This window comes from Hypomesus nipponensis, chromosome 3 (genome assembly GCF_054491055.1).
Source record: "Hypomesus nipponensis isolate SF chromosome 3, ASM5449105v1, whole genome shotgun sequence".
Classification (NCBI taxonomy): Eukaryota; Metazoa; Chordata; class Actinopteri; order Osmeriformes; family Osmeridae; genus Hypomesus; species Hypomesus nipponensis.
This window is the reverse complement of record NC_140363.1, coordinates 16,916,249-16,941,149: the sequence shown is the minus strand read 5'-3', so window position 1 is coordinate 16,941,149 and position 24,901 is coordinate 16,916,249. Positions and strand designations below refer to the sequence as shown.

The 24,901-nt window shown below is 48.2% G+C and overlaps 2 protein-coding genes across 4 annotated transcripts in view; one reads left to right on the top strand and one right to left on the bottom strand.

Annotated features, from left to right (window-relative positions):
* Nucleotides 1-10,648, top strand: part of syne2b (spectrin repeat containing, nuclear envelope 2b) — an 85,931-nt gene extending 75,283 nt beyond the window's left edge. Inside the window, exons 112-127 of the mRNA XM_084680525.1 lie at nucleotides 816-978; nucleotides 1,712-1,899; nucleotides 2,464-2,614; nucleotides 3,050-3,232; nucleotides 4,213-4,350; nucleotides 4,670-4,864; nucleotides 5,307-5,619; nucleotides 5,973-6,041; nucleotides 6,720-6,856; nucleotides 7,060-7,401; nucleotides 7,548-7,748; nucleotides 7,986-8,114; nucleotides 8,241-8,432; nucleotides 8,789-8,863; nucleotides 9,226-9,272; nucleotides 9,613-10,648. Of these exons, the coding sequence (XP_084536651.1) occupies nucleotides 816-978; nucleotides 1,712-1,899; nucleotides 2,464-2,614; nucleotides 3,050-3,232; nucleotides 4,213-4,350; nucleotides 4,670-4,864; nucleotides 5,307-5,619; nucleotides 5,973-6,041; nucleotides 6,720-6,856; nucleotides 7,060-7,401; nucleotides 7,548-7,748; nucleotides 7,986-8,114; nucleotides 8,241-8,432; nucleotides 8,789-8,863; nucleotides 9,226-9,272; nucleotides 9,613-9,823 (2,734 nt within the window). The 3' untranslated portion in view covers nucleotides 9,824-10,648. The remainder of the gene's footprint in view (nucleotides 1-815; nucleotides 979-1,711; nucleotides 1,900-2,463; nucleotides 2,615-3,049; nucleotides 3,233-4,212; nucleotides 4,351-4,669; nucleotides 4,865-5,306; nucleotides 5,620-5,972; nucleotides 6,042-6,719; nucleotides 6,857-7,059; nucleotides 7,402-7,547; nucleotides 7,749-7,985; nucleotides 8,115-8,240; nucleotides 8,433-8,788; nucleotides 8,864-9,225; nucleotides 9,273-9,612) is intronic.
* Nucleotides 10,649-11,742: 1,094 nt separating this feature from the next.
* esr2b (estrogen receptor 2b) lies at nucleotides 11,743-23,739 on the bottom strand. Of its 3 annotated transcripts, none has more exons than XM_084680504.1 (9): nucleotides 23,512-23,739; nucleotides 18,274-18,793; nucleotides 17,838-18,025; nucleotides 17,393-17,509; nucleotides 16,929-17,288; nucleotides 16,631-16,769; nucleotides 15,345-15,478; nucleotides 14,116-14,299; nucleotides 11,743-12,429 (listed from the first exon to the last, which is right to left on the bottom strand). In XM_084680504.1, exons 2-9 carry the CDS (start codon nucleotides 18,690-18,692, stop codon nucleotides 12,111-12,113), a joined length of 1,860 nt encoding a protein of 619 aa, XP_084536630.1. In that variant the 5' UTR covers nucleotides 18,693-18,793; nucleotides 23,512-23,739; the 3' UTR covers nucleotides 11,743-12,110. The 3 variants fall into 3 exon arrangements, with proteins under 3 accessions (XP_084536630.1, XP_084536622.1, XP_084536638.1); XM_084680496.1 differs by lacking the exon at nucleotides 23,512-23,739 and adding an exon at nucleotides 20,841-20,932; XM_084680512.1 differs by lacking the exon at nucleotides 23,512-23,739 and adding an exon at nucleotides 20,841-20,932 and having other exon boundaries at nucleotides 16,929-17,255.
* Nucleotides 23,740-24,901: the final 1,162 nt, after the last annotated feature.

The window sequence follows — 24,901 nt, the reverse complement described above, 5'->3', positions numbered from 1 at the left end:
GCTGGAGACCAGGAGCAAACACCAGTCACCTTAACAACCGTGGTGTCAGTCTAGCTACACACTCAGCAGAGACGTAGCAGAATGAACGTGAATCAGACAGTTCATGTGTAAACACACACTCAACACATGTGCAAACGCGCATGCACAAACACACACTCGTACACTCAAAAACGGGTTGGTTTGTGGGAGCTGTCAGTGGAATGTTCTATGTTAGGTCACATGACCGTGGAATGCTACATTGTATTGTTGTCCGTGCGTCCTGGAGAACACACCGATGCGGGTCGTTGGCCGGTTAGTGAAGCTGGAATGCCAGTTCTGTTTCACATTCTTCCTGCGACGTCATTTAGAAGGGCAGGCTCATGTAGGTCACTCCTGCTCCCAGCATGCATTGCGCTAGTGCCCCCCCCCCCCCCCCCCCCCTCTTGTGTCTGTGAGAATGAGAACTATGATAATCACATAGTGTGAAGACCACAGGATGCGTTTTAGGGAAACGACGGCAGAGTTTTGGCAGCATGACCTCTCATTCGTCATGGTTACGTCATCTGTTCAAAGCTGTCGTGTTGTGAGGTTTAGCTGAGCTCGTATGCTCCGGGACATCACAGCATCGCAGTCAAACATTCCACTGAAAGGGGAAGCATGTGCTGTCTACATTCAGTCTGACCTGCTGTCGCAACCCTGTGTCCTCTAGAACATTCCACAGGTCAAACAGGAGAGGAAGGGTGAGGTTGAAGCCACAACCGAAGACATCACGGATGGGGAGACGGGGATCTAGCCCCCTAATTGGCTGACGGGCTGCTGTGTTTGTGTCCCTGCAGGGTGAGGAAGCTGAGAGAGACCCTGGTGACGGTGCAGCAGCTGGACAAGAACATGAGCAACCTGCGGACCTGGCTGTCCCGCGTGGAGTCCCAGCTCAACAAGCCCGTGGTCTACAGCGTCTGCCACAGCGACGAGATCCACAACAAGCTGGCAGAGCTGCAGGTACGGTCAGAAGCACAAGCAGGAGCGCGTGCCTGCTCAGGTCTGTTTTGATGCGTTCTCGGCCCGTTTGTAAGTGAAGCGTGACAGGAAAGGTACAGAGAGAGAGAGAAGGGTAGGCATGCAGCAAAGGGATTCGAACCCAGACCTCAGCCGACATGGAACGCTCACTTATCCAGTGAGCTCCTGGAGTGCCCCATACCTGTTCTTCTTCTGTGGTTCTGTGGGGAACTGAGAGATCACGTTGGAAACGGGTCTGATTGAAGTGGAAGACTTCAGTGATTTCTGGACATCCGAGCGCTGCACCGTAATTGAAGCCCCAGCAGGGTGTGGAGAGCAGGGGCTGTTAGGAGACTCACATCAGGCTGAGAGGGCTCCTGTGTGCTGATGTGAAACCCAGGGCGTGGAAAAGCTCAGAGTGTACAGATAAATGGAGCATTTCTAGTCCCCCCATTCACCACAAAGAGAGGAGGAGAACGGAGGAGAGAGAAAGAGAGCGAGGCGGTCCGAGGGCTTCATACCTGCTTCTGTAGCAGAGAAAAGTCTGCTCCTGTCATTAAAGAGGACGGAGAGCTCTGAAAGAGGAGAAAATGGCTCTGGCAAGACTCAGCTCTAAGTTGCCGGTGCAACCTCTCGTTCTGAAGTAGCAGCCCTGGAAAACCTTTCCTTCTGTGTTCTCGTTTAGGTGCTCCAAGAACCTTGAAGAACTGAGAACTAATAGTGTGTGTGTGTGTAGGACCTGCAGAGGGATATTGAGCAGCACACGGAGGGGGTGGCGTCGGTGTTGACCCTGTGTGACGTGCTGCTCCACGATGCGGACGCCTGTGGGAGCGACACGGAGAGCGACTCCATCCAGCAGACCAGCCGCAGCCTGGACCGCCGATGGAGGAACATCTGTGCCATGTCCATGGAGAGGAGGATGAAGTGAGGGACACACCAACACACACACACACACACACACCAACACACACACACACACACCAACACACACACACACTCTGTGTCTGTGCCACGTCCATGGAGAGGAGGATGAAGTGAGGGTCACACCAACACACACACACCAACACACACACACACTCTGTGTCTGTGCCACGTCCATGGAGAGGAGGATGAAGTGAGGGACACACCAACACACACACACCAACACACACACACACACACCAACACACACACACACACACACACACGCTCTGTGTCTGTGCCATGTCTATGGAGTGGAGGATGAAGTGAGGGTCACACCAACACATACACACACCAACACACACGCAGGAGACCTGGATGCAGACACACCGCATATTGCTGACAAGCTGTTCCCCGTTAAGGTGATTTATTGTCAGTTTTTGATTAAATTGTTTATTTAATGAATTTCTTACGGATGTTATTTCTTTCCTTTGCTCTTCTTTGCTGTGCTTCCTTTCCTCCTCCTTCCTCTCCTCCTCTTTCTCTTCCTGTCCTCCTACTTATCCTTCTTCTCCTCCTTCCTGTCAGGATTGAGGAGACATGGCGACTGTGGTGTAAGTTCATGGACGACTACTCGCGCTTCGAGGACTGGCTGAGGACGGCGGAGCGCACGGCTGCCAACCCGGCCTCCTCCGAGGTCCTCTACACCAGCGCCAAGGAGGAGCTCAAGAAGTTTGAGGTCCGCTAAGTCACCCACATGACGTCAGCACAGAACACTCATAGATCCATTTGTTCATCCGGGGCTACAGTAGTGTTTCTGTCATTCGTGTGGTGGTGGTGGTGCTGGTGCTGGGGTTGAGGCTGCCCACAGAGGAAGCTTTTGGTCCGGCAGTATGGATTACTAAAAGAGATTAGACTGGTTAATCTGAGCTCTGCTGAAGTCCTCTCTTTCTCTGGACCGCTGCATGGACTACAGTATAATAGTGTTGTTTACCAAACATTGTTGCCTCCCCCTAAATGATATCCATCTTTATGTAGCTATACACTGCTTTAAAATGATCAAATAAACCAGGACTGATTTGGTGAGAGTCCTAACATTCCTGCTGTCTCCCCCCCCCCTCCCCCCACCCCTGCCTTCCTTCCTCCCTGCCTCCCCTCCCCCCCACCCCTGCAGGCCTTCCAGAGGCAGGTCCACGAGCGTCTGACCCAGCTGGAGCTGGTCAACAAGCAGTACCGCCGCCTGGCCAGGGAGAACCGCACGGACGCAGCCAGCAAGCTCAAGGTCATGGTCCACGAAGGGAACCAGCGCTGGGACAGCTTGCAGAAGAGAGTGTCCGCCATTCTGCGCAGACTGAAGGTGAGAGGGCAGGGTTAGAGGTCAAGGGTCAGGCTGTTACTATACTGTGGCATCGACTGTACATTTAACAAGACTCTGAATTCACTGTTCGCAAGACAAACTCAAGTTGGCTAGGGGGTCATCCCAGTCAAGGGATTGCCCTGTATTGTTTCTCTCACAGGCATGTTGTAGTTTGTAGATCCTCTTGAGGATGAAGGGTTAGGTCTGCCAGCTATTCTTAGTGTGGATGTCAGCTGTGAGGGCTGGAAGCTGTAAGCTGGAGTGGAGAACTCCAGCAGCAGCTCTGGTCTCTGCCTGTAGTGGCAGCAGTGCTCCTGAAGAGGGCGCTGGCCTGGGGGGGTCAGATAAGGAGGCTGTAGTGTGTATTGCTGAGTTTCTCCTTGGGGCTGATCAGCTAAGCCCTGGTGTATTAAGGTCATTTCCCAGACGGTGACCAAGCAAGGCGAGTCACGTTGCTAAGCAGCCGTTTCCGTTAGTGACGTGTGGTCCACACCAGATGAGGGATATTTCAGTCGCTGTTTTGAGATCAGAGTTAATCAAAGAATTCCACAATCCTGATCAGATGGAGTCAGTCCGCAGGTAGCATCTGTCCCTTGTAGCTCTCCTGACAGACAATGTAAAACTAACCACAGGCCCTACAAAACAAAGGCATTCACATTAATGTGATTTAAATTGATGGAACCATTAAAATAAAAATATACGGAATGATGTCCTGTTATTTTGGTGGTTTGGAATGCACCAGTGTGTCACGAAAGAAGGTCACGTTTAGCATGGCTGTTCTTACATTTAAATTGACATGTTGTCATTTAGCAGACGCTCTTATCCAGAGCGACTTAAAGTAAGTACAGGGACATTCCCCCCTAGACAAGTAGGGTGAAGTGCCTTTCCCAAGGACACAACGTCATTTGGCAGGGCGAGGAATCGATCAGGCAACCCCCCAAATATCAGAGGTCACCCTGTGTGTCTCTGTGTTTCCCCAGCACTTCACCTCTCAGAGGGAGGACTTTGAAGGCACGCGTGAGGCCATCCTGGTCTGGCTCACTGAGATGGACCTCCAGCTCACCAACGTGGAGCACTTCTCCGAGAGCGACATGGAGGACAAGATGAGGCAGCTCAACGTAAGCTCTGCGATGCCCCTTCACCCCTAGCCTGACCGGGCTGCTGTACCCTGCTACCAGCGTACTGCGGGGCTCTGAACTGCATGTGAACGCTCCTGAAGATGTGATGACGCCAGAGTGTGTTTCCTGGCTGCTGACGCTCTCTCTCTCTCTCTCTCTCTCTCTCTCTCTCTCTCTCTCTCTCTCTCTCTCTCTCTCTCTCTCTGCTCTCGCTCTCTCTCACTCTCTCACTCTCGCTCTCTCTCGCTCTCTCTCGCTCTCTCACTCTCGCTCTCTCTCGCTCTCCCCCGCTCTCCCTCGCTCTACCTCGCCACCTCAGGGCTTCCAGCAGGAGATCACGCTGAACACCAACAAGATCGACGCCCTCATCGTGTTCGGGGAGGTCCTGATCCAGAAGAGTGCGCCGCTGGATGCCGTGCTGATCGAGGACGAGCTGGAGGAGTTGCACTCGTACTGCCAGGAGGTGTTTGGCAGGGTGGCCCGCTTCCACCACCGCCTCACCAACAGACGGCCGGTCAGTCTCACGCCGCTACATTTACATTTTAGTCAATTAGCAGACGCTCTTATCCAGAGCGACTTACAGTAAGTACAGGGACATTCCCCCCCCCCCGAGGCAAGTCGGGTGAAGTGCCTTGCCCAAGGACACAAGCTCAAGGGTGGAGCTCAGTGGTAGAGCATTGGACTGCAGATCAAGGTTTAAATTCCGACCGTGGGCCGCTTTGGGTAGAGCGTCTGCTACAGGAATGCACGGTTATTCTCCAGCATGGTGTCGAGCTCACCTTGTCAACCTTTTAGACCTTTCACCTGTTCAAACCATCTCTGTGCTGCACCTTATTCAGTCATACGAAGTGAAATCAATTTGTCATACCGATGAGATTTATATCTAAATAGCAGTTATAAATCTAATGAGCAACATGTATTTGATGTGGTTTATTGAGAGCTGGTTTCCTGCCCAGGTCCTCGATGACGAGAGAGACCTGTCTGACTGCGACACAGACCTTGAGGACTCAGGAGAGCTCCCCGGGGGGTCCTGGAGGGAGGAGGAGGAGGATGATGAACAGAAGGAGGAAGACGAGTGCTCCGTGGGGGTGGAGTCGGCGTGCCGGCAGGGGGTGTGTCACCTGCTGGCCCCGCCCCTGGAGCGCTCCGGTCGGGAGACCCCGGTCAGTGTGGACTCCATCCCCCTGGAGTGGGACCACACGGTCGACGTGGGGGGGTCGTCTTCTCACGAGGACGAGGAAGATGTGACCTTCTACAGCGCCCTGTCAGGTGACCTCTCTCAGATCCACTCCACTCAGCTTCTTTCTCTGTCTCTCTCTCTGCCTGTCTGTCTCTCACTCTCTGTCTCTTCATCTCTGTCTCTGTCTCTCTCTCTGCCACTCTCCCTGTCTCTCTCTCTCTCTCTCTCTCTCTGTCTGTCTTTCACTCTCTATCTCTTCATATATTTCTCTGTCTCTCTCTCTGCCTATCTCTTTGCCTCTCTCTCAGTCTCCGCATCTCTCTCTGCCTCTGTCTCTCTCTCTCTCTAGTTTGTTCTTTGTCACCAGGGTCGAGTGAAGTTTGGTGAAGAGTTTTTGAGGAGGCCCATTAAGCTCCACTGACCCACCTTTTTTCCCTTTCAGAGGTAGAGGTCGCTGAGAGCTCTGAGTCCTTTGTTAAGGCGACTTCCAGAGCGCTGAAAGCAGCCTCGGGTAGGCACTCTGCCTCCTGCATGTGCCTTGCGGCCAGGCATGACCCCCCCCTCCACCCTCACCCCCCTCCAGCCTCACTCCCCCTCCACCCTAACCCCCCCTCCAGCCTCACTCCCCCTCCACCCTCACCCTCCCCCCTCCAGCCTCACTCCCCCTCAAGCCTCACCCCCCCCTCCACCCTCACCCCCCCTCCAGCCTCTCCCCCCCTCCAGCCTCACCACCCATCCCACCACTTTTGAGACCGCATATCTCAGCTTTGCTGACCCCATCAAGTTGAATTGACTTCACTTCATTCAAGAGAGAGACTTTGAGTTACTACTCCTCTCAGAAACTCCACTAATGTGCTGTATCATGTCTCGATGACGTGTCTCCCATGGAGCACCCGGCCAGGTCTAACAGTCCCAGAGGCCCCTCACTGTGTCTTATCCACTCATGGTCCTGAACCACCCACCTCTGTTCTCAGTAGTGGGTGGAACACTGCACGACAGTGTTCTGTTCTGGTTTGTCTTTGCATGCCGTCCTGTTGTGTATTGTGCGTTGGACAGCAATGCTGTGAGAACGCCTCCACGTTTACCTCGACAGATGAGGAAGCAGGTGGGTTCCTCTTCCTGGTCTCTCTCTCTGCGTCTCTCCTCATCCCTCTCTTGTCTTGTTCTCGTCTCCTTCTCCTCGCTCCAGTGAAGTCAGTGACGGACCCCCCCAACTGGCACTCCCCAGAGCCCCTGGAGAGGACGCGACCTCAGAGGGGCGTCTTCAGACGCCTGGGCTCCTCACCCACACTCACCCCCGACACCCCCTTCCACCAGCAGGGCTATGTAAGCACACACACTCACACGCTCCTACTCACGCTTGCTCACTCACACACACTTACACACTCCTACTCACGCTCGCTCACTCACACTCGCTCACTCATACACACACACTCACTCACTTAAACACACACACACACCCTAACTCAGTTGTGGACTAATAGTTCTCTCTATTCTAAAATACAAATGTGTGTGTGTGGTGTGTCCAGGCTAAGCTGATGTCAGAGTGCACTGGCAGCATAGACAGTGTGAAGAGGGTCCAGCTGATTCTGAACGATGACGAGCTGGACTCCCAGGGCCTCCCCTCGCTGCTCCCGGCAGAGAGGCAGGCGGGGGCGGCCGTCATCCAGCGCTGGGAGCTGCTGCAGGCCCAGACGCTCAGCGAGGAGCGCAGCATCCAGCAGGACCTGCAGCAGTGGCACCGGCTCAACTCTGACCTCGGGGACGTCACGTCCTGGCTGGGCAGGGTGCTGTCGGAGCTGGAAGGACTGCGGAGGCTGGCTCCCTCCACGAGGGTCCAAGACATGGAGGAAAACATCCAGAAGCTCAAGGTAGTCGCCCGGGCTGTTTCCAGAACGGAACTCACAATTGAACACGACACAAAACGGAATTCGCGATTCCGATTCCTTAGCGACGACAACGATTTCAAAAACACGCGAAAAGTCTTGACGAAAGCCTTGCTTCCGACCCCATCCAGGAGATGCAGAAGACCTTCAACAGTTACAAGTCTCTGATGATCGCCATCAACCTGAGTGGCCGTAGCTTCGAGCAGGGCGACAGCGCTGAGCTCCAGGAGCTGCAGGAAGCTCTGCGCTGTGCCAACCTCAGATGGGCCCAGGCCTGCTGCAGCCTGGAGAGCTGGGAGGAGGGGCTGCACAGCGCCCTCATGCAGTGTCAGGTGAGAAGACACACGCACAACTCTTTGACGATCCTTGGGTGTTTTATGGTTGTTTAAGGTGCACTTCTATGGTTGTACGTCACATCACAACAGGCAGTTGTCGTACACTGGAAGTGACGCTGCTTGTAAAAAGGGGTTGTTCCAGATCAAAATCGATTGGTGCTTTAATGTGTATGGGTGTGTTTTGGAATGCCGCCAATAGCTTTTCTGACCTTTGACATTGTGTGTGTGCTCCAGGAGTTCCAGGAGACCCTGCACTCTCTGCTGCTGTGGCTTTCCCGCGCTGAAAGCACGCGCTACGCCGTCAACATCCGCGACCGCGCGGCCTCGCGCGACGCCCTCCTGAAGCACAGAGACGCCCTCACGGTAAGCTCACGGCTCGTTCCGACGACTGTCGACGTTTGACCGGCCAGCGCTGGTTTCACACAGGACGTCACTCGCTCTGGCGCTGAGCCTAACCATGGCGTCCGTGCTCTCTCGCGCCCCCTGCAGGCTCTGCGGGAGCAGCTACGCGGTCGGCAGCTGCAGGTGTCCTCCCTGCAGGACATCTCCTCCCAGCTTCTCCTGGAGCCCACCACAGAGGACAGCCTGGAGGCCAAGGAGAAGGTCCACGTCATCGGCAACAAGCTTCGTCTCCTTCTGCGCCAGGTGGCCAGCGACCTGCTCGTGCTGCAGGACAGGCTGGTACGTCTAGGAACACCTGTGGGGGTCAGATGGCTGAGTGGTTAGGGAGTCGGGCTATGAATCAGAAGGTTGTTGGTTCGATTCCCGGCTGTGCCAAATGAAGTTGTGTCCTTGGCCAAGGCACTTCACCCTACTTGCCTCAGGGGAATGTCCCTGTACTCACTTTAAGTCGCTCTGGATAAGAGCGTCTGCTAAATTGACTAAATGTAAATGTAACACCTCCATAAGCTTTGTTGTGAAGTCGGGTATTTTGTTACACGGTTATGAACATCCCGGATCAACTGATACATTTGTTTGGTCGCCTGACCGCTTTACCGGTGTTCTTAATGTTTGTTTTCTGTTCTGTTGTGTCTCAGGAATCCGGTCCGACAGGTTCAGGGGTGGACACTGTGGGCCTAAGATCTCTCGACTGTCCTCTGCTAAGAAAGAAGGTACGATACTGTACTGCATGCATAGACCTCCATGAGTAGCCTAATGGAGTTTGTACTTTTCCAAAGACTACTTTTGGTCGGAGCACTCAGGTTTTTCTACGGGCTGTGTGGTGCATGCAAGTCTTTGTCAATGCTTTCAGCTTCATTCACCTAACAAAGCTGTTGAATCACATACAGCTTGAAATAGAATCACTTCTAATGTTTTATGTGGTTTTGTGTGTCCTGTGCCTGTGTGTGTTGGTGTGTGTGTGTGTGTTGGTGTGTGTGTGTTGGTGTGTGTGTGTGTGTGTGTGTTGGTGTGTGTGTGTTGGTGTGTGTGTGTGTGTGTGTGTGCCTGTGCCTGCTTGTGCATGTTTGTGTAGGAATCTGGAAAACAACCTCCTGGAACACAGCCCTCCATTTTTAAAAGGTACATGCTGAATGTGTGTGACCATTCTAACACAACCTCACCCAGCCCAACCTCCACACGCAAGTTTCTACCGCTGGAACACAAACAATACAACAGTATTGCCATGTACTCAATTAGCAAATGCTTTCATCAAGAGTGACATACAGGGGAGGGGGGGATTTGAACCTGGGAGTTCTTGATCTGTAGGTAAACTTTCTACCACCGAGCTACACATCACAACATAAGAACATGTTATAAATACGTCATGGCATACTGTATTATACGTGCGTCTGTCGGTCAAGACGTCAGCCATGTGTTCCTGTTAATGCTGACGGGTGTGTGTGGGTGTCTCCTTCCCCAGGGAGGAGAAGAGGGACTCGTCCCCAGCGCGGCCCTTCTTCCAGCGGGTGCTGCGCGCCGCCTTCCCCCTCCACCTGCTCCTGCTGCTGCTGCTGGTGCTGGCTTGCCTGGTGCCCATGTCTGAGGAGGACTACAGCTGCACCATGTCCAACAACTTTGCCCGCTCCTTCTACCCCATGCTGAGATACACGAACGGGCCCCCGCCCACATGAGGCATCAGCGACACTGTCCCATCCCCCCTTCGCCCCCCCCCCCCACACACCTTCTCACTGGAGCCCCTAACCTGCACAGACTGGAGACCCTAAGGACTTTTTTTTCTGTCTCTCAGCTGCAAATTGGTATTTTGAATTTATTTAAGAACATGTTTATATATTAACTTATGGTGTGAAAGCATTGAAGCAAAGAAGCCATATCCTTAGTTCAGGTTAAAGTAAATCTTTTTATATGTAATATGTTAGTAAATGCTGCCGATCAAACCTTGTCTTCAACATCAATTCAAAGAGGTATTTTAAGATGTGTTTTGTCACAGACTTGTAATTGTAGTTTCTCATAATGATAATAATGATGGGAAGCCTACTACCAAAGGATCAGAGAGTATAGTATGGTCATTTTGTACCACATTTGCTGTTTTTACCATTTTACAACAAACTGTAGGTAGCAAACTTTGTACATATCGACTGAAAGAAACATTTCAGTTTTTGAAATGTGATTATTGCTGAGTAATGGCAGCAAGTCATCTGCAAACATGCCTTGCTGTAGTCAGTGCTTTTTTGGGGAGAAAAACTTTATTTTAAATTACTTTATTCAGACAACAGTGTACTTGCAACTTGTTTTTATGCATTTGTATATAATGGAAAACTACTGATAGAGACCAGGTGAATTATTGGTAATGACCATGTCCACACAAACAGGCCTCTTTGTTAATGATCACATTGGGCTGATCTGTGCTCTACTGTGTCTGTGTGTGTGTGTGTGTGTGTGTGTGTGTGTGTGTGTGTGTGTGTGTGTGTGTGTGTGTGTGTGTGTGTGTGTGTGTGTGTGTGTGTGCGTGCATACTGTATTGACTACATTTTAGCACTGCAGCACCGATAAAAATAACAATAATGATTTTTGATCTCTTAAGCTCTGCTTTCAGTGAGTTGAACGAGGCAAATCGAATTGCTGTCCTACCAGAGCATACAGAATAATGAATGTATAAGATAATGCCAGCCAGTAAGAAATGAATGTAGCAGTACATCACAGTACAGTTGCACAGTACATGCACAATCCTAAAGCATGCGTTGGTGTGTAGATTGGACTTTGTGCTTACTGCTTCTGCACACAGATTTATTTACTCACGTTAATATTTGGTATTCTGAGTGCTAAGCTGTGATTGTCTTTTAAGAATCAAAGTGGTGTTTACTTTGACCACTAGCGCTCTGTGAAACTTCTCCTCATTACATCCCCTGCACTTCCCAGTTGGCCAATGGAACATAAACAGTGATGTGTACGGTCTGATTTATTTTCTCAACGGTTATTTATGGGACGTATTGTATAGTTGCAAATTTTTATTGACAATAAACATTGTTTGCCATGACTTTGTGTTTTGTGCTTGATGTTCACGTGATACAAATGAAAACTTTTGTTGGTGTGTTACTATAAAGTAACACTTAACAGAACTTTTGACAGGACGTTAGACATCAGACACACAAGCGCCATGAAAAGGGCTGCGGGTGTATGCCGGTTCGTTCATGTTGCCGGTTCGTTCATGTTTTAAAACAGTTTCTGGTTGGGTCTTCTGAGTCCACATCACCAAGGCCACTTTCTGAACGTGTGTTGGCTCTGGTTCGAGGAACGAGGGGAGTGAACAGCCCTGGAGCGTACAAAGAACAAAGATCGTCCGACAAAAATACATCTCAGCTCATCTATGTTGTGTGTCTGGTAACAGCAGTCTGTCCTTGTGGTAAATGTTCACGTGTGGACCTTGTTCACCTTCATCCTCGTAAGACAGTGCAAATTATTCACCAAGATAGCCTACGCATATCGATTCAGGAGATACAAATATATTTTAAAATTATTTTTTCTGGTGAAGGTTCAAATATGCACCTACTGTGTCACATCCTACATTAACCACAAAATTACAAACAGCACGTCAATAATCAATACATTCAATCAGAAACATTTCAATTCACGGTTACAACTGGTTACAACTGTAATATTAACCATTAATCCAAAAGTTTAGAATTTTGTTTTCTCCAGTCCACCAGTGCATGGATATGGTAGAGTCTAAGTTACAGCCCCTCCACATCGTCTGTGCAGCCTCTTGGTGTCCGCACGAAGAACGTTTTCATGTCCTGTTCCCCATGTCCCACCGCGACACCCTCACCCCCCCCCAATCAGGTCCACCTCTCCCACCTCAGCCAAGCCAAGACCCTGGAACAGTGTCACTCCCAGTGGACGCGAGAGCTATCGGGGTTCACTCGGGTGTTTTTACAGCTCATCACGTTCACTGTGCAGCGGTTACATGCTGGTGAGAACCCACTCTGCCTTGGCTGTGTGCTCCAGCTCTGCGCTGTGAGGGGCCAGCTGCGGGGACTGGATGTGGAGGGCTGAGGTGTCCACCACTGAAGAATGGTTGGGGTGGTACCCAGGGTCCTTGGCCAGGGCTGAGGTCGGGGCAGGGGCTGTGGTAGCCTCAGTGGGGCAGGGGCTTGGGTTGTGTGCGGTGGTCAAGTGGCTGCTCGGTGCTGTGTTGGCGTCCAGCATCTCCAGCAGGAGGTCGTACAGCAAGACCACGTTCTTCTTCTTCATACTGGAGAGGTGTTCCATGCCTTTGTTACTATGGAGACAGAAGAGAACCACTTTATGTTTCATGAACTGCCGACAGGTTTATGGCTATGTTCTGGGGCCTTTTTCATGATTTACAGGACAGATTAATTAGACACACATGCTAACCCCTTTGGTCATTTCATCCAAAACACACATGCTAACTTCTTTGGTCATTTAATCCAAAACACACATGCTAACCCCTTTGGTCATTTACCCAAAAAACACATACTTACCCTTTTGGTAATTCCATCCAAAACACACATGCTAACCCCTTTGGTCATTTCATCTAAAACACACATGCTAACCCCTTTGGTCATTTACCCAAAACACACATGCTAACCCCTTTGGTCATTTCATCCAAAACACACATGCTAACCCCTTTGGTCATTTCATCTAAAACACACATGCTAACCCCTTTTGTCATTTCATCCAAAACACACATGCTAACCCCTTTGGTCATTTCATCCAAAACACACATGCTAACCCCTTTGGTCATTTTATCCTAAACACACATGCTAACCCCTTTTGTCATTTCATCCAAAACACATATGTTAACCCCATTGGTCATTTCATCCAAAACACACATGCTAACCCCTTTGGTCATTTCATCCAAAACACACATGCTAACCCCTTTGGTCATTTCATCCAAAACACAAATGCTAACCCCTTTGGTCTTTACCCCAAAACACACATACTAACCCCTTTGGTCATTTCATCCAAAACACACATGCTAACCCCTTTGGTCATTTACCACAAAAAACACATACTAACCCTTTTGGTCATTCCATCCAAAACACACATGCTAACCCTTTGGTCATTTCATCCAAAACACACATGCTAACCCCTTTGGTCATTTCATCCAAAACACACAGGCTAACCCCTTTGGTCATTTCATCCAAAACACACACGAACCCTGTTGGTCATTTACCTCAAAACACACATGCTAACCCCTTTTGTCATTCCATCCAAAACACACATGTTAACCCATTTGGTCATTTCATCCAAAACACACATGCTAACCCCTTTGGTCATTTCATCCAAAACACACATACTAACTCCTTTGGTCATTTCAACCAAAACACACATGCAAACCCCTTTTGTCATTTCATCCAAAACACACATGTTAACCCCTTTGGTCATTTCATCCAAAACACACATACTAACCCCTTTTGTCATTTCATCTAAAACACACATGCTAACCCCTTTGGTCATTTACCCCAAAACACACATGCTAACCCCTTTGATCATTTACCCCAAAACACACATAATAACCACAGTGCGAATTATACAATGATAATTGGGTGTGGGTCAACTTCTTTTCCAGGGCGTAAATTAATATTCACGATTACAGGTAAGAACGATATATAAATGTACCGACCCCTCCCCCTCTTTTGGGGGGTCCAAGTTTTAATTAGGGGGGTCAAACACCCCCAAGCCCCCCCGTTTTTTGAACCCTGATTATGTTGTTATTGCACAGTTATTAGGCTGTTATTAGGCTGTTAATAGGCTGTTATTAGGCTGTTATTAGGCTGTTATTAGGCTGTTATTACACTGTTATTAGGCTGTTATTACACTGTTATTATGTTGTTGTTACTAGCGTGACACTAAAACAGGTTGCAGTAGTAATGGCTACTTTTTACAGAGCTCATAGTTCTTTACAAGTCTTTTCAAGCCTCCAGGGGCTGTGGAAGCGTACCTGACATGACGTATGTGAGACAGCAGCATGAGGAGGTGAGCCAGCCGGGCAGACTGCTGCTGGAAGGACAGGCCCAGCTTAGAGATGGTCCACACCAGGGCGTCAGTGACTGAGTCCAGTAGACGGAGCAGTTTACCTCTGCTCTCCTGCTCCTCTGCGGTCTCCGGAGAGCTGGTGCACATGTCTGGAAGGTTGGGCACACACACACACACACACAAAGAAGAGTTAGGCCTGAATTGCAGTGTCAATGATGTAACTAGTTTTCCTACAGCCAACCCCCAATGTACAGTTTTATGGCAGGACACGCAGTGGTCTGCCAGCATATAAACATTACCCATATTTCATGTTCATTCTTTTGATGGTCTACAACTGGTTAGAATGTACAACACTAGATGGCACTGGTGGTAAAAAAAAAAAATTTTTTAAAAAGGAAAGAAAGAAAGAAATCTTTCAAAAGTATAAATCAGACTTCTCACCAACATCAACACAAAAACCAGGCCCAGGCACTGAGCCACGCCTATTACTCTGAACGGACTGAATAAATCAGAAATTGTACGCTCTCTGAGTTGCTACACTAAGTTTCTGTTACACAACTTGTACTTTCTACAGAGTGAGAGGAGCAGGGTAAACAGAGTGCTCTGGCAGGAGTTGGGAGCGGCGTGGAGTGGAGCGAGGAGGGGTTGACCCCTTGAGGACAGAGGGAGAGGTCAGTAACCCGTGTGGAATTGAAAGGATCTATGCACCGCGGGGACAGAGTGACTTTTCGGTGACGTCAGCGAGAACAGAATGTTGGGAAACAAAATGTCCGCTCAAAAAAAGGTACCATCACCTTTGAACTTATACCTAGAAAACAATACTCTTATGCCTGTGTTTTTCCATTTCTTACATTTCAGATAACAGACTAACATGACGCTTGACAACAAACACAAGGCAGAAGGACAGACATATGACAGATCATTCTTTTGGGGCATAAAAAGAGCAGAGTAGTCTGGGTCGAAGTTGCAGGTGCTGTTAACAACCTTCCATAGCATAGATCAAACATCCATGGTGAATAGGCCTTCCAGTCTATTTTTATTAGCTGTCCGTGGATTGCTTTAGTGTATTAGTGGCCGTTTTGTATTTGACCAAAAAAGGACTCTGCTGCATAAAGCTTAAAAGCCTTAATAAAACCTGAACATGAGCGACCAAATATCTCTTTAGTTGTGTACAGAGATGGTCGTGGGACTCACTGGAGTTAAGGAGGATCATGGCCTTCAAGCAGACATACTCCTCTCTCTGAAGTTTCAGCTCGCGGAATCTTGAGGTGGCTGCCAGCAACATGTCAAATATCTCCATGATGCCCTCCACACAGTTCCCCTCTTCCCTGAAGACAGAGATGAAGAGAGAGAGAGAGAGAGAGAGAGAGAGAGAGAGAGAGAGAGAGAGAGAGAGGGGAAACAGAGAGGCAGAGTGGAACATGTAAAAAGAAAAAAGAATGAAGGAGGGTGTAATCATTATCGTTGTCTCCGTGTCTCCTTTTTGGTGTGAATGGATAAGTGATGCTTCCGCCCAGAGAACGGGAGCTGCCAAAGCCTCACAACAGCTCCAGGACTGTGAAAAATAAGTCCATGTTTTGAGAACACCCCAAGGTTAGCTAAGCCTATAGCGATAGTTGTCGTGGCAGTGGAAAAGGTGAAACATGATTCAGCCCGCAAAGCGAAAACACTTTCATAGAGGGGCACGATTTCACAAAAACAGCTTGCAGTACATGCCAAGATCATGTAAATGATGAACCCCCCTCTCCCTCACTGAAAAGATCTTCTCAGGGTCAATAAATGCAGTGGACCTCCTTCAGCCAACCTTGCCGCCCAGCAGCAACAGCCCTGTCACTGACTCCTCATCCAGCCTAACAAACCTGGAGTTGGTTTACTGTTCCAACACAGAGCTGTATGTGGGCAATGTGTGAGATTATGTAAAGCAAACTGGTCTGTTTACTCTGATCTCTTTATGTTAGACTTTGAAGTGTAGAAAAAAAGAAGGAAGAGAAAAAAATGGACTCTGACCTAAACAAGGTCAAAAAGCCAAACTCTGATTATCCCTGACGCACTAAACAGGAAATCTACAGCAGACATCTGCAACGTGAATATCAGATTCTAATAGCAAAACAACATTTGCAGCCAACATTGATATCTGCAAGTGGTGGTATATGGGAGGTCAATTCCTCATACGAATATCAGAGAACACACTGTAACCACAATCACGCTTATCTGCCTGCACACTGGTACACACACTCACACACACGCAGTAATGGTGTAGGTAGGTGATTTCTGCCAGGCATGTTCATGGAGCCTGACAGAATGGGAGTGACTAGGGAAGAGAGGAGAGAGACCAGAAAGCCAAAACCCCCTCTTTCAAACAGCAGCATTATTAAAACCGCCTCAAACTTGATCTTTGACATACCTTTTGTTTACATTTGTATTTCTACCTTGTTGGAGTCATTGGAATGATGTTTGAGTTTGAGCAGTGTGAGGTGTACCTGTTGAGTTTGAAGTCAGGTGTGAAGATGAGTTTTCCAGGGTGATCCACAGATCTCCACATCAAGCCCAACATCAGAACCTCCAGCCAGCAGCACTCCAGCAGGTGTACCTGGTCAGCCAGACTCAGCTCCACAAAGCCTTCAGCACACACACACCCACACACACACACACACACACACACACACACACACACACACACACACACACAGAGACACACACAATGTCTGATATTAGCTGTTGAATGAGGATGAGGACAGCAGGAGGAGGCGCTGAGCAGAACACAGAAGTCCATCTCACCAGGGATCTTCTTGGCCCAGCTGATCATGAGCACCAGCTCCTTGTCGGCTAGGTTGGTGAGTGACATCATCATGCTGGCCTCGGTGAAGGGCTTCTTCATGTCCTCCATGAGATAGATCTCCGGGGGCTCCGCCTCGATGATGCAGGAGATGAGTTGCTGTGAGCTCAGGGTCGAGTGTTGGCTCTCCGTCTGGTCCAGGGGGCTTTTCAGGAGCCTGGGGGCCTGGGACCCAGCCCCTACGCCCACCAGCCCAGCTGAGGAGTCCCTTATCTGGGGCACACGCCGATGCCTTGCCCCTCGATAGCTGCAGCGGTCACGCCTCACTCCTGGAACGGGATACAAGCAAGTAGGCCTCAAACCTGAGAAATCGATTTGATTTGGTCTAATAGTTATCAGAGGACGTTGGCAGCTTTTTAAGGTACGGAACAGCGGGGGTAGTGTGTGGATGAAGAGGGCGGCTTACCACACTTCCTCATGCCTACTTCGTAGCACTTTCTGAGGCGGCAGGCTTGGCAGCTTTTACGCCGGTTCTTGTCGATGGTGCACTGGTTGGTTGCTGGGCAGATGTAGTCATTGTGCCCTATCGGTCAAAAGCAAGTCATTCAGACAGCACACATACATTATAACTCTATCGTCCCTGTTGACCCAACATAGATAATTATATAGATATAATAATTCAATACAAAATAAGGCCCTGTTTGGAGTGCTCCAGCAGGTAAACTTGGGCATGAAAACAGGAGCTGATTCTCAGTAGAGAACAGAGTGAAATACAACAACACTGAGACCGTTATGAGAGAGCTCTAGAACCCTCTACAGACACTGCGTGAAGAAACGCTCTAAGTGACAGTTGGACAACAGTGGTGCTGAATGCTGACTGAACTGAACAGTTGTGTGGATGTGAACACTACCTTGGATGCTCCTCTTGAAGAAGGCCTTGCAGCCCTCACAGGACCACACCCCGTAGTGGTAGCCGGATGCGTAGTCGTGACACACGGCGCAGAAGTGCATGTCGGCCTTGCCCACCGCTGTGAGGCCGACCACTTCCTGCCCGTCCTCATATCTGGTCCCCTGCAGCTTAGCTGGGTTCAGGAGGGGGCTAGCGGGAGGGAGGAATGAGCACCAGATGTGTTGGAGGGTGCTGTTGCAGTCATGCTGTGTCGCTGTGTAGAACACACTGTTAACCCCTCTGATAAGAGGTTTACTCAAAAGTTGTCATCGAACCATTCGTTGAATCAGTTATTAGATTGCATTAAATAGCATTAGTTAATTAAAGACATCGCTTAGATGAGTTAACTGTTTGATGTAATCAGTTTAAAAGCGAAGGAGGCAGTGTGAAGTATCCACCTGTCCGGGGTGAGGCCGTGGTTCTTTCGGTCCACCCAGGGTGTGTGTGGGCTCGGTTCGCTGTACGCCAAGGACTGGGGGCAGTGCAGGGTCAGCGAGGGCATGCTGTGGTTGGGCCAAAAGAGGGAGGGACTGAGAGGCGGGCCCAGCGAGGGGCTGTTGGAGATGGAAGGCCTGCTGTAGCCAATCACAGAAGGGCTGTAGAAGGCCATGGCTCCATGGTTCTGGCTGTACTCGTGGCTGCTGTCCGTGTACGGCGAAGGGATGCAGATGGCGCGGCTCTCTGCGCCCGGGGGAGGGCTGTACCTGGCAGCCAGCATCCCTGGGGAGCCCGCCCTGTCGAGAGCCTTTCCGGAGTCCACTTCTTGAAGCTGGTTCTGGGGAGCAGAGTCCAAACTGCTCTCTGAAGAGGAGGCCATGGTTGGGGGGGGGGGCGAGGTGTGGAGGCTGGGGTCTGGACACGGAGCAGCTCCAGGGGGTTCCTACTGCATCGCTGACTGGACACAATCAGAGGAAAGTCCTTCACGTTGGGGAAAGAGAGGATGGACAGAGAAGGGTGGGGTTACCACTCAAATAAAGACGACATGCTGTCGATCGCGTAGCTGGAGAGCAGCACCTTAGTGTCACCTTTTCACAAGCAGGACGATAATATAAAGACGTACATTTTAGTGAAAGCTTTTTAGTTTTCCTTACAAGACTGCATAGCATGGTGAGCAAACCACAGTCTAGGTTCTACATGAAAAGTCTGATTAAAAACAGATGTAAAAGGATGTGGTTTCCTTCAGACTCCTCTACACTGGCAGTCTTGGTTCTTTTGTCTCTTCCATCACGTTTTATTTATTTTTAAAGTGTACAAATGTATTCTTTCAGCCTTCTCTTTGGCATCTATTGGGAAATAAGAAGAGATTCCTTCTAACAATAGCGTAATTACTTTATTATTATTATGTCAGTATGAACAAGACTTGCTCATTTCCATAAAAATGCAGTCTTACTAAATCAGATTACACACCCAAAAAAGTAGCTGGCAAAAGCAGTTGGCAAAACACAACGTGAAGAATTATCATTTCGTAAAGTAAATATTTCAGAGGCCTTGGGTTGTCTCCTTGGACACAAGCTCACACACACATGCACACAAACACACACACATGCACACAAACACACACACATGCACACAAACACACACACACACACAAACACACACACATGCACACAAACACACACACATGCACACAAACACACACACATGCACACAAACACACACACATGCACATACACACACACGCTCTGTCTTTCACATGCTCACACACACACACAAACACACACACATGCACACAAACACACACACATGCACACAAACACACACACATGCACATACACACACACGCTCTGTCTTTCACATGCTCACACACACACACACGCACGAACGCACGCACACACTTACACACACTCACACTCTCTCTTTCACATGTACACACACACATGCACACACACGCTCTGTCTTTCACATGCTCACACACACACACACACACACAACCAGCTATCCGGATGAGGTAATTGCTCTCTATGTTAAAGGTGACAGGACAAAAGCCTACTGCATGTCTGTTGACTTGACTGCCTTCCAGTCAGGGTAAGGGGGAGTATTGGGATTCGGCCTAATAACATGCCATACCTGTGGGTCTTACTGCAGAGTAAGACCCACAGGCCCCTACAGCGGCTGTCACAAGGCTGGGCTAACATGCTATTAGCATGTGAATCAGTGCTAGCACAATGAGAACAGGTTACGACTGAAGGAAAACTAACAGGTCAGGACTGAGGGAGAACTGGGGACAGGGTTACTGCAGGTCACTCAGATCAAGATACGGCTCATAACTACCAACAATACGTCCAAATCACTAGATAAACAAGATTTTTTTGTCTATTGCCAAAAGTTGTTTTTGTTGAAGAAGAACCCTGAAATATGTGGTATGTAAGTGATCAGACTTCTTACCAACCCTGGGAGATCACAGGTGTTTCAGTCTTGGCAGAAGTACATTTACATTTAGTAATTTAGCAGACGCTCTTATCCAGAGCGACTTACAGTAAGTACAGGGACATTCCCCCCGAGGCAAGTGGGGTGAAGTGCCATGTCCAAGGACACAACGTCATTTAGCACTCGAACCGGCAAACTTCTGATTATCAGCCCGATTCCCTAACCGCTCAGCCATCTGACCCCCGCTCATTCATGTACCCCAGAAGTACCTCGCCATTCAAATAATTGCTAAACTCAGATATGTTCATTTTAGTTTGATTGAAATTGAGTAACATCACAGACTGCTCCCTGTTTGATACCTGAGAACAGATCACAAATCACCAAACTATACCAATCCCTCTGGACGTCAATAATCCTGGTAAAAAAAACAAACATTTAACGCCATTCCTCTCTATAATACCACAACCACTTCACACCATTTATAAATCCCAGAGCAGCCATTTATCCACATATTAAGGAAACACTATGCTAAGCCCATGCACATTTCAGTATATATCAAACATACAAAATCGAATATTGAGAGAGTGGAGTCACTTACTGATACATGCTGTTGATAGGAACCAGGGGTTATAACTATTGACAGACAGATGAGATGTTTTGTCAAATGGTGGCTTGTCTACTGAATTGCTCTTTGGACAGGCATGCAGCCTGGTTAGTTTGCTGACAGGCTGGCAGTCCTCCATAGTAAACGAGACAGACCGCATCACAGATCAAAGGGCGTGGTGTCTGTTCTGGTAGTTAGCCTGCTTCAGGAAGACAGACTGTTCTTGCAGGTAGGACAGAAGTATACCACAGGCTAAGATGGATATGCCCAGACACGCACACACTCAAAAGTAAACTGCTATTAGCATCTCTGAATGAGTGGCTGAAAATTTAGTAATTCCCTGATTTCCTGTTCCCTTGGATAGTAAACTAGAAATAGAAGACTATCCAAGGGAAAACTATCCTCTTTTTTCTGTTTCGTTCTAGTAGTTAGTGGATGTGAAAGAACCCAACCAATAGCATGGTCGTACTCTCTGCCCCCCCCGCACTCCCACACACCGGTTAAGTAAAAGCACACAGCCAATGGCACATACCTCCACACAAAGACTACAAAAAACCTATTTACCCACTAATTGTACTCCCTCAATAACGACATGGAAATGCTTCAGAAAAGACTTGTCTCAATTTGAAGCACAGTGAGAGAAAAACTCTCTCAGACCTTGTAAGCAGACTTAAGGGGGGGGGGGGGGGGGGAGTAACAGTCTGAATTTGGCAGAGTGAAAACCCAAAAGAGAACGAGGCAAAGGGAGGTGAGTGAGCAAGTCAAGCAGACAGAATGATTGAGGCGCATTGAGCTTGGGTACTTTACCTGTCACCGCAGTCCTCAGTCCCTGTCCAGCTTACTGTGCTTAAACCTTCCCTGTTCAAGCATCATTCACCTGCCAGCCTGTCTCTGCCACCGCCATCACACACTGACCTAAAATACTCACTTTCGACTCAAACACTTTCCACAACCTTCCTCAATAACCATTCTCTGCTTGTGTAACAGTATAACTACTTTATAGAGCTGTTAAAACTGTGAGTAGACTGATGACAAAATGTCGTCTCACGGATGACCTTACAGACAGCTTGAACTTACGGATCAAGTGTAGCAAGCTTTTTAAGAGGTTTACCGGTATTCCCTCGAGAAAGGTATGGTGCTCATCCACAAGACGGGTGTGTAACACACACAAACTTGCAGGTTGGAGTTGCAAGTTACCTTTATATTTATTCATTTAACAGACGCTCTTATCCAGAGACTTACAGTAAGTACAGGGACATTCCCCCCCCCCCGAGGCAAGTAGGGTGAAGTACCTTCCCCAAGGACACAACATCATTTGGCACGACGGGGAATTGATCTGGCAACCTTTTGATAACTATCCCAACTCCCTCACCGCTCAGCCATCTGCCACACACGCACACACACGCAAACACACGCACACACACACCATCGTAAATCCATCGCTGGCAGGATCAAAGCCCTAACCTCATTAAAACTGTTCCTGGGGTGGGGCAGTTTGTCGGTCAGGGATGGATGCTTTTAGCATCGGAATATTATAGGTACACTGAGTGCTCAGTTTGTGGGATAACGGACTGGCCCAACGGGTCTTTTTGCAGTGTGACCTTGACTTGTTTTAGGAGCTTACCAATGGAATGCTGTTCAATCAGTCGAATTGCTGGAGGACGGAAAAGGATGCACAGATTTGGCCTTGAAGTTATTTTAACAAACTACAGGATCCCCCCCCCCCCCACACACACACACACACACACACTCCTACACACCTTTGAGTTATTTGAGAGTAAAACAGGACTGAAGATCTCCAGTGATATTATTACACCGTAAGCAGCCTCAAGGCTATCCCGTGAGATACAAGTAAATCCTAATTGATTTCTGGGCCTCCTGATATGACACAAATTGATATGGCGCTTTTTGTTTATATGATGGGAATGAGAAATATCATCCCACTGTGTATGAAGATAAAGGTAGAGAGTAAACAAGATAGCAGGTTAAAGGGGAAAATGCAGCGGTGGAAAATAGTTTTCTCCTCAGAGCGATAGAAAAACAGAACGTCTGTTCTTTTAACAGATGAACACAGCTTGTGATCCTTGCGCTGCACAATCGGAAAAGTTTCAATAAGCTATTTAACGCAGCGAGTGTGCATCGGAGTATTAGTTTGACTGTAAGTCACTGGTGTCTTATCTAATGTTATCTAATGTCTGGCACAGACAAATATTAAAACTGGTCGTCAACCGCTGATGGACATTTTTTTTACACATCTCAGATTAAGTTCTATGAAACTGTCAATGTTTACTCTTTTGTCGGCAATTTGCTCACGTATGTATTTTGAGATAAAGGCATCTGAATATCAAAGTGTAACTGAGATATATACGATAAAGCGTGCTTTAATTAGCAGTAGCAGATAAAGATAAACAACTGTAGGCCAATAAAATAATGACTGAAAGAGTATGTACAGATGCAAATTGTCGGCTGTTAATGATTAAAAGGTTAATGATTTCACACCAAATGATATATAGGCTATATTGATAAATATACAATATCTATTTCATTAGATATAATATTCTACTATTGCCTCAGTTTGGCAGTACATGCCCTTTGATTCGTAACCAGACATTTATAATCTACTTTCACAACAGTTTCAAAGACTGAAAACAAATAGATTACATACGAATCTGCAACTTTGTTGTTCGAAGTTCGAAAAGCTGTCATCCGGATATCCCTTTGAGTTGTCACTGGAATTAACCGATGCTGCGAGCGGGTTTAACGCAACCATATAATCAAAAAAATAATAATAATAACGGGGAGATTTTGACGCGTGTCAGATAGGCTTAGCAACGCGCGTCTACTCTTCTTGATATTCACCATGTAACCCGTTCATCAGATCATCGTTTGGAAATGCACTTTACATTAGGCCACATTTGTTCTGACAGCACAGGACTTTATCAGCCCCTTAGGTGACGTCGCTAACCACACCCATCCGTAGAGCCGCCTCGTTAGTGAACGTTGCATGCTACTGAGGCGGTGTAGATGGGATCCAAACTCTAACTTCGAAAATAAACATGTAAAACCTGTAGGCCTATGATCGTATATGCTTCGAATATTTACTTTGATTGATTAAACATTAATTTGGCCTGTTTGCTGTTTAAAACTAACTGTACTTATCTCCAGTTTAAACCAGTGGAGATAATGATTTCCTCACTATCTGGAGGTAGACTTGTCTTGTAGCCTAAATAATTGTTCGAGGACGTCTAAGACTAAAGTTAAACGATCGGCCACTTATCAAACTGACCTGCATTCAAAATCAAAAGTTCGGTTACATATTATTGCTATTGATTCAACAGCATAAGGGCAGAAAGTCTGATACCGATTAAGTAGTGTAGGCTGAGCCTGCAAGACAGCAGCAGGTGAGTGGGACCGTAGGATTACATCGTAATATTTAGTTAGTAGGCTACATCAGGGGCGTAGACAGAATGTTATTTTTGGGGGGTCCCATCTGAAAATGAGGGTGGCACAAAAAAAAAAAAACATTTAGAGCTGACAGTTTTCTTGTAAGCAATCAGATATCTGGAGAGGCCAGGCATGTAAATGAGGGGGCACCCCCCAGGCCCTTTCTTGGCTACACCTCTGGGCTACAGAATGAACAGCAAACGAGGAATAGCCTACCCTAACAAAGTCATGTTACAACAAAGAGCTGAATAGAAATGCTGTACAACTCTCACAAAGAAAGCAGCAGCACTCTGTCATGTTCCAGTCACTCCCCCCCCCCCCTCTCTCTCTCTCTCTGTCTCTCTCTCTCTCTCTCTCTCTCTCTCTCTCTGTCTCTCTAACTCTCTCACCAAGTCTCTCTCTCTCACACACTATCTTTTCTTCTTATCATGTGTTCTTGCAATCGTGGCTGGAGCCTGGAGGATTTTGTTTGATCAATTACTGGTGACGTGTGAACAGGATGCAAATGACATTCATAGGTTTCCAAGAACCAATTTTGCGCATGTAAAGCATCACTGTTGAACTATTTCTTATCCAGACTTTTTAAACATAAAATACATTGGTGCTGTACT